Below are 17,085 nucleotides of genomic sequence, written 5' to 3'. Positions count from 1 at the left end.
ACAATCTTCAAAAGCGGCCGATGGAATCAACATGAAACGATTTACAAGAGTGACGAATTGATTTTTTTTAATAGAGGAATGAAACACTTCATTAAATACAACGGAGAAGGTCAATATCAGTTGCGTAAAAACAAAAGACCTAGTTGTTTATACCAAACAACAAGTGTATGACAAAAAACTCAATTCACAATCAGTTTATGCCTCATCTTCTCCTATATACAATGAAAATGCGGGTGAAAAGAGTAACTGATGGTCTAAAATGCTACACATGAAGAAGTGTTCTGCTGCCCAAGGTCAATGAATCCATCGAAGCTCTGCAGGTTTCATCGATGCGGCATCTCACCGAATCTGAAAAAGCAACGAAAAGAAATTCAGTGTTTCCCCTACCATTATATTGGGGGGCGCCCCACTCTCCCAATGGCTTTTTCCACCCCCCTTGAATTCAAGTTAATTTTATTTTCTATACAGAGCCATATTGCAACTTCTTTAAATAAACAAGCTAATTAGATGTATGTAATATCTTAATTACACAAATCATAAAAATGATGTCACTACATAGTCGCGAGTTTACAAATTTCTGCTCTCTGAATCTCGCACAGTGCATGGAGTTCACAGCCACTCTCTACTATATAGGGATGGGAGTGTGCGCCACATCTGAGAGGCGACTCATTTTGAATGAATGATTCGAGAATGATTCGAGTGGTTCGTTCATTTGCGCACGCGCACATTTGTGCAGGTGGAGGAGAAGATTAGTTCATTTTCGTTAGTTTCGTTCATCAAGGGAAAGACAGAAGCCAGTCATATGCATTTAGAGCCGGAAAGTGATTTGATCTGTTCATTTCTTGAGTCCTCGGTTTGAGTAATCTCTCTTTACATGCAGTCACGTGATGAACGTGCGACTCAAAAACCAGAAGACTTAAAAGGTGAACTAATCATGGTTCCTTCCGGTTTAGACTGTGTGCATTGGTTATGCTAATATGGGACTGTCAGTGTGACGTGAACGAACCACTCAAATTTGAACACCCATCAGAAGAGGTGAGCTGACATAATCATTGTCAAAAGACCAGGTAAATAATTTTCTCTCTTAAAGCATTCTAGTTATGATTTGTTCAATGTTTGGTGTAGTTATAGATGAGTTTAGAAGCAACTCGTAACATCTTTAGAATATTTTGGCAAATTGAACGAAATGACATTTGTTAATCTCAATGAACGAGACTCAAAGGTCCGAGCCAATAAAATGATCGGAACTTCACATCAGAGGTCTGCACTCCTGTGGGACCCAACTAGTTTTCTTGCGGCACGGTACTAAATTTCAGGAGAAAAAAAAATGCATCCGCCGTGGTGCTGTGTGTTGCTTGGCTGACTGGACTCTGTACCATCCAGCTGGGTGTTTTAGGGAGGCCTATTTAACTTCTGTGGCCCAATATGAACCTGCTACATGTATAGAAAGAATGCTGATATGATATATGAAACACAATTGGTAGTTAGCAATTGGTATAGACCAATTAGTATATTGAAAGGATTTGTTTGTAAATCTGACTTTGAAAAAGTCTCAGCCTCTTGTGCCTTACCAACCACAAACCTAACCGCATGTCACTCTGCAGTCATGCCTCATCACAAAGGGGCAAACAAAACTGCCATTTAGCCTATACTACTTGTACAACCGACATTTGTATCTGTTATGTTTCTCTTTTGGTAGTGCCCAATTTTAACGTGACATTTTGAAAAACGGATTTAGCGGGAATGGTCGGGGTGGGTAGCGGGTGAACAAAGACTGAATATAAGGTGGGAACGGTCAGGTGCGGTATAAAACCTGGTTGGAGCAGGATTGAAATTTCAGTCCTGCACAGATCTCTACTCCCTATCACTACACTGGATGAGAGGCTTTGACTCAACTTGGCTGTCAGAGCGGTAATATCCCCCCTGGCAGAACAAGTCTGATCTTGGTAAGCAAGTCAGTAAATACACCCTTAAGAAAAAAGAAGTATGCTTACATTTTTTTAATTATACTTAATAAAAGTATACTTTATACTTGACCTTAAGTACACTAATATTAATGTAAGTAAGCAAGCAAGCAATGTGTATTTATATAGTGCATTTATTGTGTATGGCCATACACCCAAAGCACTTCACAATCATGAGGGGGGTCTCTCCAGTCTCCACACCCCCACCAGTGTGCAGCATCCACTTGGATGATGTGAAGGCAGCCACAGGACAACTGCGACAGTGTGCTCACTACACACCAGCCACAGATGGAGTGGACGGACAGTGATAGAGCCAATTCAGTGGATGGGGATGATTGGGACGCCGATACGGGCCAATGTAGGAAATTAGGCCGGGACACTGGGGTTACACCCCTAACCTTTTCCAGAAGTACTGAGTTTTAATGACCACAGAGAGTCAGGACCTCGGTTTAACATCTCATCCAAAAGACGGTGCTTACTGACAGTATAGTGTCCCCTTCACTTTACTAGGGCATTAGGACTTACACAGACCACAAGTTGAGCGCCCCCTGCTGGCCTCTCTAACACCACTTTCAACAGCAACCTAGTTTTCCCATGTGGTCTCCCATCCAGGTACTGACCAGGCTCTGCCCTGCTTAGCTTTTGTGAGTAACCAGTTTTAGGCTGCAGGGTGATATTGCTGTGGCAACTGGTAGAGTATATTAATAGCGCAATGAGACAAACTGGCCAACTTTCTTGTTTTTAAAATTATTATTTTCTATTTTAGTTTTAAAGTAGCTGCTATTGCCCTGACGGTCCCAGTCAGCAGTGTAAACTGTGAGAGGGACTTCTCAGCCATGAACAGGGCATTAAATACTTTTATTTTACTTTTATTCCCCCCTAAAACTGTAAACCTAAGGGGAAACACTGAAATTCGTAAACACACTAGGAATAAACAACTGAGATTTCTTTGTAGTCTGCCGACATCTTGATTTCATCTCCCCGAAAACATTTTTAGCTTGTCCTGGAAAACCGCCATTTTTGGTTTTGGTTAAATGGCCATGTCAGACCACAACACGATTATATATTTGAAGCACACAGAGCCTCTTTCATCTGCCATATTTCCCTGAAGATATAGTGTTTCTTTCAACATACTTTGTTACGTTCGTTCATTCTCATTCGGCACTTAAGGTAGTAGTCAAGAAAAGACGATTGGCTCATGTGTCACTTGAAATAAATGACAAAAGCAATCAGTTACATCAAACTAAAAGCACATTTCTTTTTGGAAATTCCTAGAAAATCTGCACAATTTCAAAGCTCAGATTTTGTTTGACATCAAAAGTAAATGCTCAGATGTGACTTTGTTTGAACTCTGCCGACATCCTGTTCACTATGGAAAATCGTGTGTGTTTTTTGTTTTGGCTGGTGCTGAAACATATGTTTGGTGTTTCGGGTTAGGATCATGTTTTGGACTCTTTTATTCAAATCAGGCATAACATCAATTTCAGAGTGGAGACGTTCAGAAAATATAGTGACCGTCTGCTTATACTTACTGTGTATTTATCCCATTTCTTTTCGGGATCGTAAGGTTCCCATCGGCTGGCCGGGAAGATGTGTTTGTTTTTCTCATACCAGCTCCTCAGGACCACTTTTCCTGCATGAGACTTAAAGAAGGGAGAGAAGCGTTCAATGAGCAAATATACTGACAAACCCTGTATTATATATTTATATATAATATATATATATATATATATATATATATATACATACATATACATACACACACACGCACACACATACATATATATACACATATTCTCAAGTTTCTGAAGACAACATGGAAAAAATAATAAATACAATTTCAGCTGTGGTTGCCTGAAACTATTGTTAAATACACAGAACAAATATTTCTAAATTTGCAGTAAATTTCCATATTTCCTTGTTGTTCACACAACAACTAAACCCCCATTATTATGGGAAGACAGATTACACTAAAGTTATGCAATAACAGTATTTATCAAATTAAGATTAACTGATGAGAAAATAAAAACATTCAAAAGAACCAAAGTAGAGTCAACAACAACAACAACAAAAAACACAAAAACTGAAGTGTAATCCCGGGAATTCGGAGCTGCTCACTGTATATACACTGTAAAAAAATATTAGCAGATTCATTTGTTTATTTTCCCCATTTATTCATGCTTTTGAATTGAATTATGAGACCTTGATTTTTCTTCCGACAACTTTTAACCTAGAAACATTCGAAAAAGTGACTTTTATTAGCATTTTTAATAGTTTAAAGCAGTGGTGCCCAAACTTTTTCATATGAAGGGCCAAAAACCAAATATCATTAAGAGCTGAGGGTCGAAGGAAAATATACCAATATACTATACTACATTAAAGTTGCCATGGGTAATTTCCTAATTTATTTCAGGATATTTCAAAATAAATAGAAAAGATTACTTTAAATCATATTATCTAATGCAGTTTAACTTTTAAAGTAAAAACTTAATGCACAAAAAAAACAAAAAACAATTACATTCATAAAACAGTGGAGTTTAATGCTGAATACTCTAGTCCAGCAGAATCTGCCTTTGTCTTGACTTGCTCACCAAAATGTCTCTACATTCTTGGGTGACAATATGTATATTTAAACAAAACCTGAATAGACACACCATTTAATTGAAACATTCATTTTCAGTTAGCTATAAACAATAAAACAACCAAAGGGTTACATTAAATTTGAACTGACAATATTGAAACCATCCCCATCGTTCTTACTCTCTTCTCAGATGAGATGGCTGGCCAAACCAAACGTTACCCGTAGGCCCTAGTTTGGGCATCTCTGGTTTAAAGTGATATATTGTCTGGGCTGGTGTTTTATATTATGATACAAAACCCTTGTAGTAAATTGCCAGAAGATTATCTGTTATTTTACAGACTTATTTCCCTATATATTATATCAAACTACTAAAATATCAATAAAAGTCACTTTGTTAAACTGTAGAGTTGAATTTTTAACTTCAAAAGTCAGCAGAAGCAGAGATTAACATCCCATAATGCAGTTCACAGCCGTAAATAAAAAGAAAACACTTGCAAATCAGTGTAGTAACATACACAACATGACAAAAGTCTTGTTGCCTATCCAAGTTTTAGGAAGAGGAAATAATAATTGACTTTTAATTGATCATTTGGTATCAGAAGTGGCTTATATGAAAGGCAAAGGCCTCTAGATTATACTTATTTTACCAAAATAAAATATGATCATGCCTTGATTTTCAATTATTTATTAGGACAGTAAGGACTGACTTAGCTCAGACAAAAGTCTTGTCACTTAACAGAAATAATGAGCAGAACAGAATATAAAGTCATGCTGCAGTGGAAAAAGAATGAATATTGTGTATGACTCCCATGAGCATGGAGGACTGCATCCATACATCTCTGCAATGACTCAAATAACTTATTAATAAAGTCATCTGGAATGGCAAAGAAAGCGTTCTTGCAGGACTCCCAGAGTTCATCAAGATTCTTTGTATTCATCTTTAACTCCTCCTCTTTCATCTTTTCAATTGGTCTTCTGCAGTACTTTTGATGATTGGGATGCAGTTTAACAGATGATTCATCAGAAAATCTACCTTCTGCCACTTATGCAAATGATCAAGTGGAAGTCAAGTTATTATTTGTTGCCCTTACAACTGGGGTTGACAACAAGATATTTGTCAGGTAGTATAGTAAGGCAATTTAGGTAACAGATTTTTACATTTAATTTCTACTAAACTTTGTTCATTTGTTCAACCAGAAATGCATCTTATGTTACACTTGCCTGACCTCTAACATCACATACAAAGGAGTACTTTCAAAACGAACACAAAACAGCCAAATCGCCTACAGCAACTTCTAGAATCGATGAGAGATGGTGCTGATCAAAACAGTACACTTTTTGGCAGCAAACATCCTGATCCCGTCCTTTCTTCCTTGTGTAGGCATCTTGTTTTGTTTTGTTTAGTCTTTTCTCCAATTGGCTTTTACCTCGTACAGAAAACTGACACAAACTTGGAACTAAACCAGAAACACAAGCTATCAATCATGCTTAAAAGGAAAGTTTGCCTGAAAAAGAAACTTCGGTCATCATTTACTCTTTCTTTACTCGTTACAAACCTGTTTGAGTTTCTTTCATCAGTTTGAAGATATTTTGAAGAAAGCTGGAATCATTAATTTTTCATACAATGGGAGTCAATGGTTACAGGTTTTCAGCTTTCTTCAAAATATCTTCTTTTTTGTTCAACAGAAGAAAGAAACTCAAATGTTTGGAACCACTTGAGAATGAGTAAATAGTGAGTTTGATTTTTGGGTGAAGTAGAAATTTTGATTTAATATCATGAGCTCATTGTACACTCACTTCGACGTTCTAGGTAAAATTGCCTTAACAGCGTATTTGCAAATTTTTTTACTTTAATTCTGATTCAGATATGGCTAAAAAATCCTCCTACCTCATCTTTCTCAACAGTGGCGTCATTCACCAGCCGAATGTCATCGTGCACATCGAAATTGAAAAGGGGACCTAAAGAGGAAGAAGAAGATCTCAACTCTTAACATTAATAACAGAGATGCAGTTAAATAATATAGTAATTAATCAGGAGTATCTTTAAAATCAGGAGTATATTTAAAATCAGGTATAATTAATATAAATATACTAAGTATAATTATATTAATTAGGAGTATATTTAAAATATTCAAAGTCAGAAGCCACATATGAGCCTGTTAAACCAAAGGTAGTGAAGAATGTGGGAACTTACCACTTTTTCCTCGTGCCTTTGTCACAATAAAATCATAGAAGCTGTGGTGCTGGAAGAAAAGCAGGGTTTCTATCATCAAGAGATGTGTTTTATGGGCAAAATCAACTCTTATTGGATAAATAAATGAACTAATGGGATTGGGCCTTATTTACATAACATATTATATTAACATAGGTTAACACACTAATATATTAAAAAGTACTTGTTTAGATCCTTTAAAGAATAAAGAGAAAGAGAGAGCGAGAGAGAGAGATACACACACACACTTTTTTATTTTATAGGAAACTTTACTTACATGTGGGATAATCAAATCCTCTTTAATGTACATTAGATGCTCCACTCCTGCTGATCTGAAGGACACAAACATGCAATGACATCAGCACAAAAGCATCCAAAACACAAGTGCCTTGATTTTCTCCATGCATACTCTGATGAGTTAAAACATCACGACTAGTCACAGGTCAGCCAACTCTCATTAATCATCTCCTGACAAGATCACATATTTAGCACTAGGCAGATGATTTAGATTATAATAGTGGTTCTTAGAGGAAATTGTCACAAACCAAATCCATGCGATCCTCAGAACTGGACCTTGGAGTCATGTAAGTAATTCCAAACAGCAGGTATTTTTACTTTTTTTTTTTTTTTTGATGACTAAAAGGAATCCGGGGCAGCGTGGTGGCGCTGTGGGTAGCAATATCGCCTAACAGCAAGAAGGTCACTGATCCAAGCCTTGGCTGGGTCAGTTGGCATTTCTGTGTGGAATTTGCATGTTCTCCCTTTGTTCACGTGGATTTCCTCCGCTTACCCTCACAAGTCTAAAGACATTCGCTATAAGTGAATTGGCTAAGCTAAATTGTCCGTAGCGTGTGAGTGTGAATGAGAGTGTATGGGTGTTTCTCAGTGATGGGTTACAGCTGGAAGGACATCTGCTGCATAAAACATACGCTGGATAAGTTGGTGGTTCATTCTGCTGAGGGGGCCCCAGATTAATAAAGGAATTAACAAGAAAGGAAAATGAATAAATAAATAAAAGGAATCCTGCATCCAGTGTAAAATCTGCTGCATGTTTCTGGATGTGTAAATGTGAAATGTTGATTTACCATGACCTAGAACACAGGTGTCTCAGTTCCTCAGAACTCAGTTCCAAAAGGGCCGCAGCTCTGCACAGTTTAGTTCCAACCCTAATTAAACACACCTGATCAAACTAATTAAGTCCTTCAGGCTTGTTTGAAACCTACAGGTAAGTGTGTTGGAGCAGGGTTGGAACTAAACTGTGCAGGGCTTCGGCCCTCCAGGAATTGAGTTTGACACCCCTGACCTAGAATGAAGTTAAGGTGGTTAAGTGCAGTGTCAAAATACCTAAACTTCACTAATGTTCCGTTTCCACTGAGTGGTACTTGAGGTTGATACGCTTTTATGGCCATTTCCACTGTCAAAATGAACCTAAAAGTGAACCCTATCTTACCACTTTTTGGGTACCCTTTGCAAAGAGTACCTAGAACAACAAAAGGTACCAAAGGCGGAGCTAGTCGTGCAGCTGAACGCTATTGGTTTACAGAGAAGCATCACTAGCGTGTACACAAGCCAGGAGAATGAAAACAAAAATTAAATGCACAGCCGAGACATTAAATCATAATAATATATCCATATTATAACAAGCCATATTGACCCAAGCTCAAACAAACCTTGTTATCGTCTTGATGAACAGCCACTAAGCCAAGAAGAAAAAAACCAGCTGGGCCCTGTTGTTGTTTTACGAGGCCGCCTAAAATCGTGAGCGGTTTCACTGTCTCCAGAAAGCTTGTGTGCGCTCGCTGCATGATTATATATGAAAATCTTCTCGAGCTGATGATAATAACGTGCACTTGATTACTGAAGTGCTTCTGACATTCAATCCTTTCATAAACAGATAAACCAGGGTTTTTACAGGATTTATCAAGTCAAATTTAAGACTTTTTAAGAGCATTTTAAGACCATAATGAGAAAAATTTCAGACTTGCACAAGGCTAAAGATGTTTTTAATGGCCAAGGTAAAACCTTAAAAAACATTACCGTCACATGATATTGTAAGGAAGATAATTTAACCATATTAATTATCGAATAGAGTTAAAAAATAAATGTTTAATAAAACTTTTATTAAAAACATATTGTTAGTGGTTGAATGAGTGTTGGCCCAACTGCATATAGTTTTAGATGGACATAGAAAAATAACGAGTTCTTTAAAATTATTTAAGACCTACAACACAATGTTTTAGCGGATTTAAGACTTTTTATGGTCTAAAATTTGGTTTTTGAAATTTCAGACTTTTTAAGACCCCACGAAAGCCCCGACAAACACGAGAGTGAAGCGTGAAAAAACAAAGGAGCAAATCATTCTCTCAGCAACCTAAAACAAACTGCCATGTTCAACTATTATCATCATCATCATCACATTTTGGACTATTATGACCTCGGGAATGACGGAATTACTCTCTAACAGAGGCTACATGAGCTGGTGAAGATTAAAGACACAGATGGGAGGTTTGCACTGACTGGGCTATATTGCGTGTTGTTTTGAACCCAAACAAGGACTAAATGTATGCTGTGCGCAGGTTTTCTGTAATTGGTAACATATTGGAGACCGTAAGGCTCTGTGTGTTCATACATGTTGCATTTATTTATTTATTTTATATTAATGCAGACATTAAAGTAGGCTATTTTGCACAATTATTGATCTGCAGTTATAATCAAATCCTGTTCATAGAAAGGTTAGTAATGAGCATTTTACACAAGTAAAGGGATCTGTTTTGTGAGAAGTGCTTCTCATATGATATGTGAATGACTCACACAGCTTTACTGTAGACATTTCCTCGAGTGAGAATGATGTCGACTAAAACTTTCTGTCGTACACCACACCATTTGGCAGAGGATATGCAAGGCAGATAAAGGTGACCTATACCGACCCGTACCACACCACTCTGTAGAAATGGGCCATAACTATTAATGTCTCAATGGTAAGTGACAATATAAGTGTTTACCTAAGCTCACTGAAGTCTTTTCTCAAAACTTCCAGGGCCCTTTGGAGAAACTGCTGGATTGTGTTGCCTTTCTTCATCTACGTGAGCAAAGAACATTTTTACAATTCAGAACATACACTAGAACCCATCTGACTTATTTGCACATGCAGTGTAATGGCAACAATATGGCATTTTGGGTGCGGCATTTCTTTAATTAGGACACTCTAATAACCTGCCGTGTACCTTGACAGTTTTCCGATGCCCTGAGCCATCCCAGTAGCTGAAAGTGATTTCAATTTCTTCACCTTAAATAAAATAGAGAGAACAGGTTTATCAAAGATCAAGAAACAAACACTCAATACTTGGAGGTGGTTGCATGAACATTTCTAAGATTTTTAGATCTTACTTTTGATCTTCTCTTGTTTTCTTTCCCACTCCTGCCTGAGTTCTTCTCTTAAACGATTTTCCTCTTCCTGAAACACACATACAAGACACTTGTTTAAAAGCTCTTAAAGTGAAAGATTAGCCCCTAAAAAATGATTTTCACAACAACTTAAACTGAATAAAGCTGTTCCAAACCTTTCTTCTATTGAACACAAAAGAAGATAATTTGAAGAATGTTGGAAACCGTTAACATTGACATCTATAGTATGAAAAACAAATACTATATATATGTTTCCAACGTTTTTCAAAATATGTTCTTTCGTGTTAAACAGAAGAAACTCAAAGAGTTGAGTGACACATGAAGGGAGAGTATATGATGTTCATTTTTGGGTGAAATATCCCTTTAAATATCCAGTGCATGCTTCCTAAGCTTTTCAATAATACTGCTGACAGACATTTTGACATAAAACGATCAAATATGCACAATGCAAACATAGCAAACAAAACCTTCAGGATTTTTAGAGGCATACAGCAACTCATTTTCAACACTCCTTACTGGAAGCTATTTGGAAATGAGCGCAAACAATCACTCGCTAACAAGACCATGTTTTATGTGACAGCTGATCAACATCACAGGCTGATGTTTCAATGAGTGCTGCTGACTGACATCTCTTTAAATATTGCATATTTGTTTTAATGCATAGCTCAGAGACAGCTCAATGAAAACAAACAGCTGTGTAAAATTGCATCCTGCCATTTGGGAAAATCCGACCACCTTCTTTGACAGTGAATGCAGAAGCAAGCTTTTAGCTATTACCATATTAATTAGGTTTGCATATGTTAAGTATATGAACAATGTATACATGTGTGGGTTATTTACTTCTCTGTCTCTGTCCGGCAGGAAACTGGTGTCCACGTCTGGGTTCTTTCCTAGTTTTTTCTTTTTTACAGGAAGGCCTGGACAAGTCAATTTACAAGAATACAAAATAAAACATTATACATAAATATTGTATAATTAATTTACATATATCCAGATATAAATACACACAAACACACACAGAGGTGAAAACTAAATTATTAAAATGATGTGAAATTTGAATTATTTAAAAAATATTTCCCAAGTGCTGTTTAATTCTAATAACTTATTTCTTTGTCTTTGCTATGATGACAACAGTACATTTTATTTTACTAGATATTTAGCAAGATACCAGTATTCAGTTTAAAGTGTGAACTATCCAAGTTAGGTTAATTTGACAAGTCACTGGACAACAGTGGTTTGTACGGTAGCTAATAAAAAAAAACATTGTTAAGAGAGCTAACAATAATGACCTCAGCAGTTTTTACATTTTTTAAATTATAGGCAAACTAAACTAAATAAGACTTTTACCAGAAGATAAATATAATAAGAAATACTGTGAAAAGAAACTAATTCTTCCTCAGTTTGTTAAACATCACTTGTGGGTTTAAAAAAAATTAATTAATTTAAAATTATATATGACAGTCAATAATATTTTTCTAGACACTTCTATTGAGCTAAAGTGACATTTAAAGGCTTAACTAGGTTAATTAGGTTAACTAGGCAGGTTAGGTTAATTAGGTAAGTCAGTGTATAACGATGATTTGTTCTGTAGACTATCGAAAAAAATTATAGCTCAAAGGGGCTAATACTTTTGACCTTAAAATTGATATTCTCCAGAAGAAAAAATATTATCAGACATACTGTGAAAATTTCCTTGCTGTTAAACATCATTTGAGAAATATTTTTAAAAAAGAAAAAAAAAATTCAAAGGGGCTAATAATTGTGACAACTGTATGTGAGTATATATACAGTGCTCAGCATAACTGAGAATATCCCATTTTGAAAACGAATATTTGTATCCATTTCTCAGTAAATATAGGCCATGTTTTTTGGGTCACTTAAACAAAACAGATTTATTAAACAGATATATTTATTTAAATAATATTTCAGTCACCAAACATATTTAGAAACTGAAATATAATACAAATAAATTCAAGCAAAATATCGCAACAAAAATGTACAACCTACAAATATACTACAAAATTTTTCCTTTTTTTTTTTTTGCTTGTCTTGATTTTTTCCACTTTTTTAAATTTGTATTTAATATTTTTCTATTTTTATATTTAAGTTATTTTGTTAGATAAGCGCCAGATTTGGCTTCAGTACTGACTAATCTAATGTATATACACAAATATAATATTGTATAGCTTCCTATTAAAAATTTTAATTTAAAAGATAGATTCGTGAGGGATGTACTTATATATGCTGAGCACTGTATATAAAAATATAATTAATTAATGTAAAAAAACTATTGTTATTTTTAAATAATAACACATTTAATAATCAAATATATAATAATAATAAAAAATATTTATATATTTCTTTTTCAATTCTTATTAAATGTATGGGTAGAAACTAAATTGCCTAAAGCAAGGTACTCCACTCTAATTTAATTCTTACTAAAAATAACTATAAAGAGTGACAATCATAAAGAAGATTGTTTCTGTGGAAAACTGCAAAGTAAAATCCCGTACATATCTCCTCCTCAATTTCATCCTCCTCCTCCTCCTCCTCCTCTTCCTCCTCCTCCTCTTCATCCTCTCCTTCATCTGGATTGAAGGATAAACTGGCAATCTTCCTTTTCTGCTCTTCCTTTCTTTTCTTCTCTTTCTGTTTCTCCAGTTTCCTATGAGAACAGACCAAAATTGAAGCTTTGAAAGCAAACCTCAAACAGATTTTACGGGTAAAACAAAACAAGGAAAAGCAGAACGCAGGCTTTTCCTTGTTTTCTTATTTCTAATTATTTATTTTTTCCATAAACTCTCATAGAATATACAGTGTGTATATATATGTACAGTGTATAAACCATTTAAAATTGTATTTAGGAAAGAAAAAGCTTAAATCTAAATAATAGAGAGCAAATTAATCGGATGAAAAAGAATAAGTGAATAGATTACAGCTGCAACTCCTTGGACTGCTCTTTCTTGGCAAGCTGTTTCTCTCGTTCTTTCACCAGAGCTTCCTGCTTCGCCTTCATGTCATTCAGAGTCACCAGACCTGCCAACAGCACCAAAATTCATCACTCACAAAGTGACTTTATTACACAAACGAAGCTGACATGATTAAACACAATACTTCTGCCTGAGGGTTGCCAAAAAGTTTGATGATACATGTAACAAAAATAAAGCCTTTCTCAGTTTTCTGAAACTAGAAGTCAAGCTATACACACTCTAGACCAGGGGTGCCCAAACTTTTTGTTATGAAGGGCCAAAAACCGTCCTTGAATGAGGGTGGTGGGCCGAAGGTAAATATACCAAACTGTATTACAGTTGCCATTGGTGATTTCCTCAATTATTCAATATTTAAAAATAAACATGGCTTTATAATAACTACTTTTTATTGAACTTTTTACATTTTATAATAAAGGTATTACAGTGGAAAAAAATGTTATTGAACATTTATTTTCATTTAGTTTTGTTTTTATGTAGCTCAGCTGAGGTGGGGGCTAAAATTACATGTACAGCACTGTGAAAAAGTCTTAAGACACTAATATTTTCACCAAAAAATGGTTTAAAGTGGGTCACTTCTTTATTTTTTCTGTAGCATGTCAGTTTGAAATATCAATTTATATTTAAAAAAAAAAACATTATTTTGTGTCATTAATTGCAAATATAATGGGAGATTATTGTCTGCACAAGGAGTCTAACAGCCAGTGCTCCAAAACTCAATCCAGAAGAATTTTGACAACATTTCTAAAATGCTTTAAATAACCGACCTGCAAACTACCTGAAAACTATAAGCAAGTGCCAGAAGTTGATTAGATTTAGTTAATATAAATTAATTAATTGTGTTTTTATGCATACATTTTTTCAGTAATTGTAATTATACAGTGATGGTGGGCCAAATCAAAGGTTGCCATGGGCCAACTTTGGCCCACGGGCCTTAGTTTGGACATTTCTGCTCTAGACTACAAGCAGTGTTGAGTAAGTTACTTCTAAAAAGTAGCTTATTACTAACTAAATCATTACTATTACATTTACTTAATACTTTGTCTGAAAAGTAACTTAATTACTTGACTTAATACTAAAAATTCACATTAAATCTCAATGCATAGACATCAAAAAACATTCTTAATTACAATTTAAATTTGAGTCAAACGGGACCTTTTAGTTTTGCTTAAAATATGAACAATATACCAGTAAAATATCAACTTATTTATTACTAATTACGTCATTAAAAGTTGTTTAAATTACTTTGTCTGAGAGGTAACTTAATTACTCAATAAGCAATTGAATTACTTGATTACTAAAAATCTACATAAAATCTCAATGCATGGACAAAACATTATTTATTTATAAGAATGTAATTCTTAATTCCTTAAATTAGAGTCAAATGGGGCCTTTTAGTTTTGCTTCAAATGTAATCAATATACGGATAAAAACACCAACTTATTTATAAAAAAAAAAGTCATTGAGTATATGCAATTGTCTTGACAAACGATGTTCATCTTCTTTTGTTATACAAAATATACGACTGCTTTTTTGAAATGATTTATACAAAATTGTTGAATTTGTGTATGGTAAAAAGTATATTTTATGTTAAGTAACTTTAATTAAAATATTGAAGAACTTATTACACCACAAGCGGCCTCACTCAGAAAAACACCGCTAAAGGATTAAGTCTGAATGCTGTACTGTCAAATCATTTTAATATTGCCTTACCAACAGTGCTGGACTTTAGCTCTTGCTCCACAGCGTCATAGTGAGCCGAGAACTTTTTATCAATGTTGGATTTCACCATGTTGTCCTGCGAAAAAGAGTATATATAAGGTGTTTAGAACTGCATGTGAAGACCTAACAAACTTTGTAATAACACTTTATAATGAAATTGATTACAAAAAAGTCAACAATCATTACAGTGTGCAATGCTGAAAGATCAGCCCTTGAAGAGGGTAAAAATGAAAAATTTGTACTATATTTATAAAGAAGACACAAACCAAAATGCCGTTCAGTTTAGGACTTAACAACATATAATTTGAGCATCGATATCGCAATGCGTGTATCTGCAATAGTCACATCGCAGGATTAGATTATTAACTAAAGATTAAAAGATAAAAATAAAATAATTTAATTTTTTTTATTATTTATACAATGATGACCATGTGATTTTAGGTTTGATTGTACTTTTTTATAAGTAAAAAGCACCGTCTGTTTATTGTTTGCCTGTAATTTAATAATTTAATTTAATCTAAATTAATGAATTCTTTCTAAATAGAGCTATTCAATTAATTATTGAAATCATTTTTATATCGCAAAATGTATTGCAGAAAAACAAAATATCGCAATGTCAGATTTTTTCATTATTGTGCAGCTCTAATTTAGTTACAAAAATTTATTTATATCGAAAATTACATGCATATTGTATACAGAACTTTTAAAAAAATGCTAGAATTTGAAAAGGCTTTATTTATGGGTCACAGTGCAAGATCTTAATGATTTAAACTCAATTTTTTATCATCACTTATTAATTTCACTTATTTTAATAAATAATAATTCCCATATTTTAGTGAATGACAATGATATTGTTTTGTTATGATGAATGACAATGAAATAGTCAACATTTAAAGTGGATCAAAAATGTTTGATAAAAGTGTCCTAAGGCAAGAATAGCTTCTTCAATAGTTTAAGGACAACTTCAATGAAAGATCCACTTTGATCCACTTTAAATGTTGAGTACTGTATTGTTTTACCCACATTTTGACATTCAGATTCACACAGATACATGTCTCTTGCTGTAGCATATATATATATATATATATATATATATATATATATATATATATATATATATATATATATATATATATATATGTGTGTGTGTGTGTGTGTGTGTGTGTGTGTGTGTGTATACATTTATTTTTTTTATTACACGAATAAAGCTATTGTAAAGTCGACAAATAGTTAAACCTTACCCAGTTTTTTTTTTTTGTTTGTTTGTTTATTTACTACCGTTTACTGTGTTTCTATTATATATGTATTTTTCTGTATTTTTATGTAAACTTTATAACTGCTTTGGCAATATATTTGTAACGTTTGCCTGCCAATAAAGCAATTATTGAATTGAATAGTTAACCCTGTTTCTGTGATTGTTTACGATCTAATGCATCTTGCAGAATCCTATATCTTATGTATTTCACTAACGTTACATACAGTACTTTATAAGGGGCGTGTAACGTTAGCCAGCTGATGCTGAATGAGCAGTGTGTGTGTGTGTGTGTGTGTGTTTGTTTATCAGCTGTGTTTGTTCTTGCCTCTGCGATCTTCTGTTTGAGCTGCTCGAGCTGTTCTCGCTCTCTTTCTCTCTTCTTCATGAGCTGCATCGCTCTCCCCGCTTCACTGGCCGCTCCTTTATACTGCGCCATTGCTGCTCTTTCACGGGACTCTCAGAAGATAAATAATAACGCAAAAATGCGGGTATCTCCTTGAGTTCAGTCAGTAAACAAACGCGAAACTTCTCGACTGAAGCAAGCGGTTGTGGATGTAATACGCAGTAGTGCTTCCTGTTGATGCGCGAGTTCACCGCATTCCAAAATAAAAGTCTACACCAGACGTTTGTCTAAAAATGTTAAAATCGTTAGCCGATGAATAACAGTTATGATGCATAATACGCTTTGAATAATGACAATATTTGTAATAATGATAATATTTGAATAAATATATTAATTTAGAATAGCTTACGGTTAAATGTTCAGAAACGTGTTGAAACAACAAGTCTCTTCTGCTATATATATATAGACTAAATGTTTTCTTTTATAATAATTGCTAAAGGAACATGTGAGACTGCATACTGGTCCTGAAAATACAGAAGATTTATTTACACGGAAAGCTATACTACATTTAAAAATAATTATTCTTTCTTTAATTGTATTGATGTCAATTAAATGC

General features: G+C 34.4%; 1 protein-coding gene across 1 annotated transcript; it reads right to left on the bottom strand.

The window, feature by feature from the left end:
- Positions 1-52: 52 nt before the first annotated feature.
- fam50a (family with sequence similarity 50 member A) lies at positions 53-16,734 on the bottom strand. Its single transcript, NM_001017636.1, is given in 13 exon segments — positions 53-348; positions 3,497-3,607; positions 6,434-6,504; positions 6,740-6,788; positions 7,035-7,089; positions 9,760-9,836; positions 9,982-10,043; positions 10,145-10,211; positions 11,003-11,079; positions 12,676-12,827; positions 13,099-13,198; positions 14,863-14,947; positions 16,452-16,734. Coding segments are annotated over 13 exon segments (1,026 nt in total). The 5' UTR covers positions 16,563-16,734; the 3' UTR covers positions 53-339.
- Between the last annotated feature and the right edge of the window lie 351 nt (positions 16,735-17,085).

This window comes from Danio rerio, chromosome 23, assembly GCF_052040795.2.
Source record: "Danio rerio strain M-AB ecotype USA chromosome 23, GRCz13ab, whole genome shotgun sequence".
Classification (NCBI taxonomy): domain Eukaryota; kingdom Metazoa; phylum Chordata; class Actinopteri; order Cypriniformes; family Danionidae; genus Danio; species Danio rerio.
The sequence above is the reverse complement of the archived record's forward strand: the minus strand, read 5'-3'. Positions and strand labels throughout refer to the sequence as shown.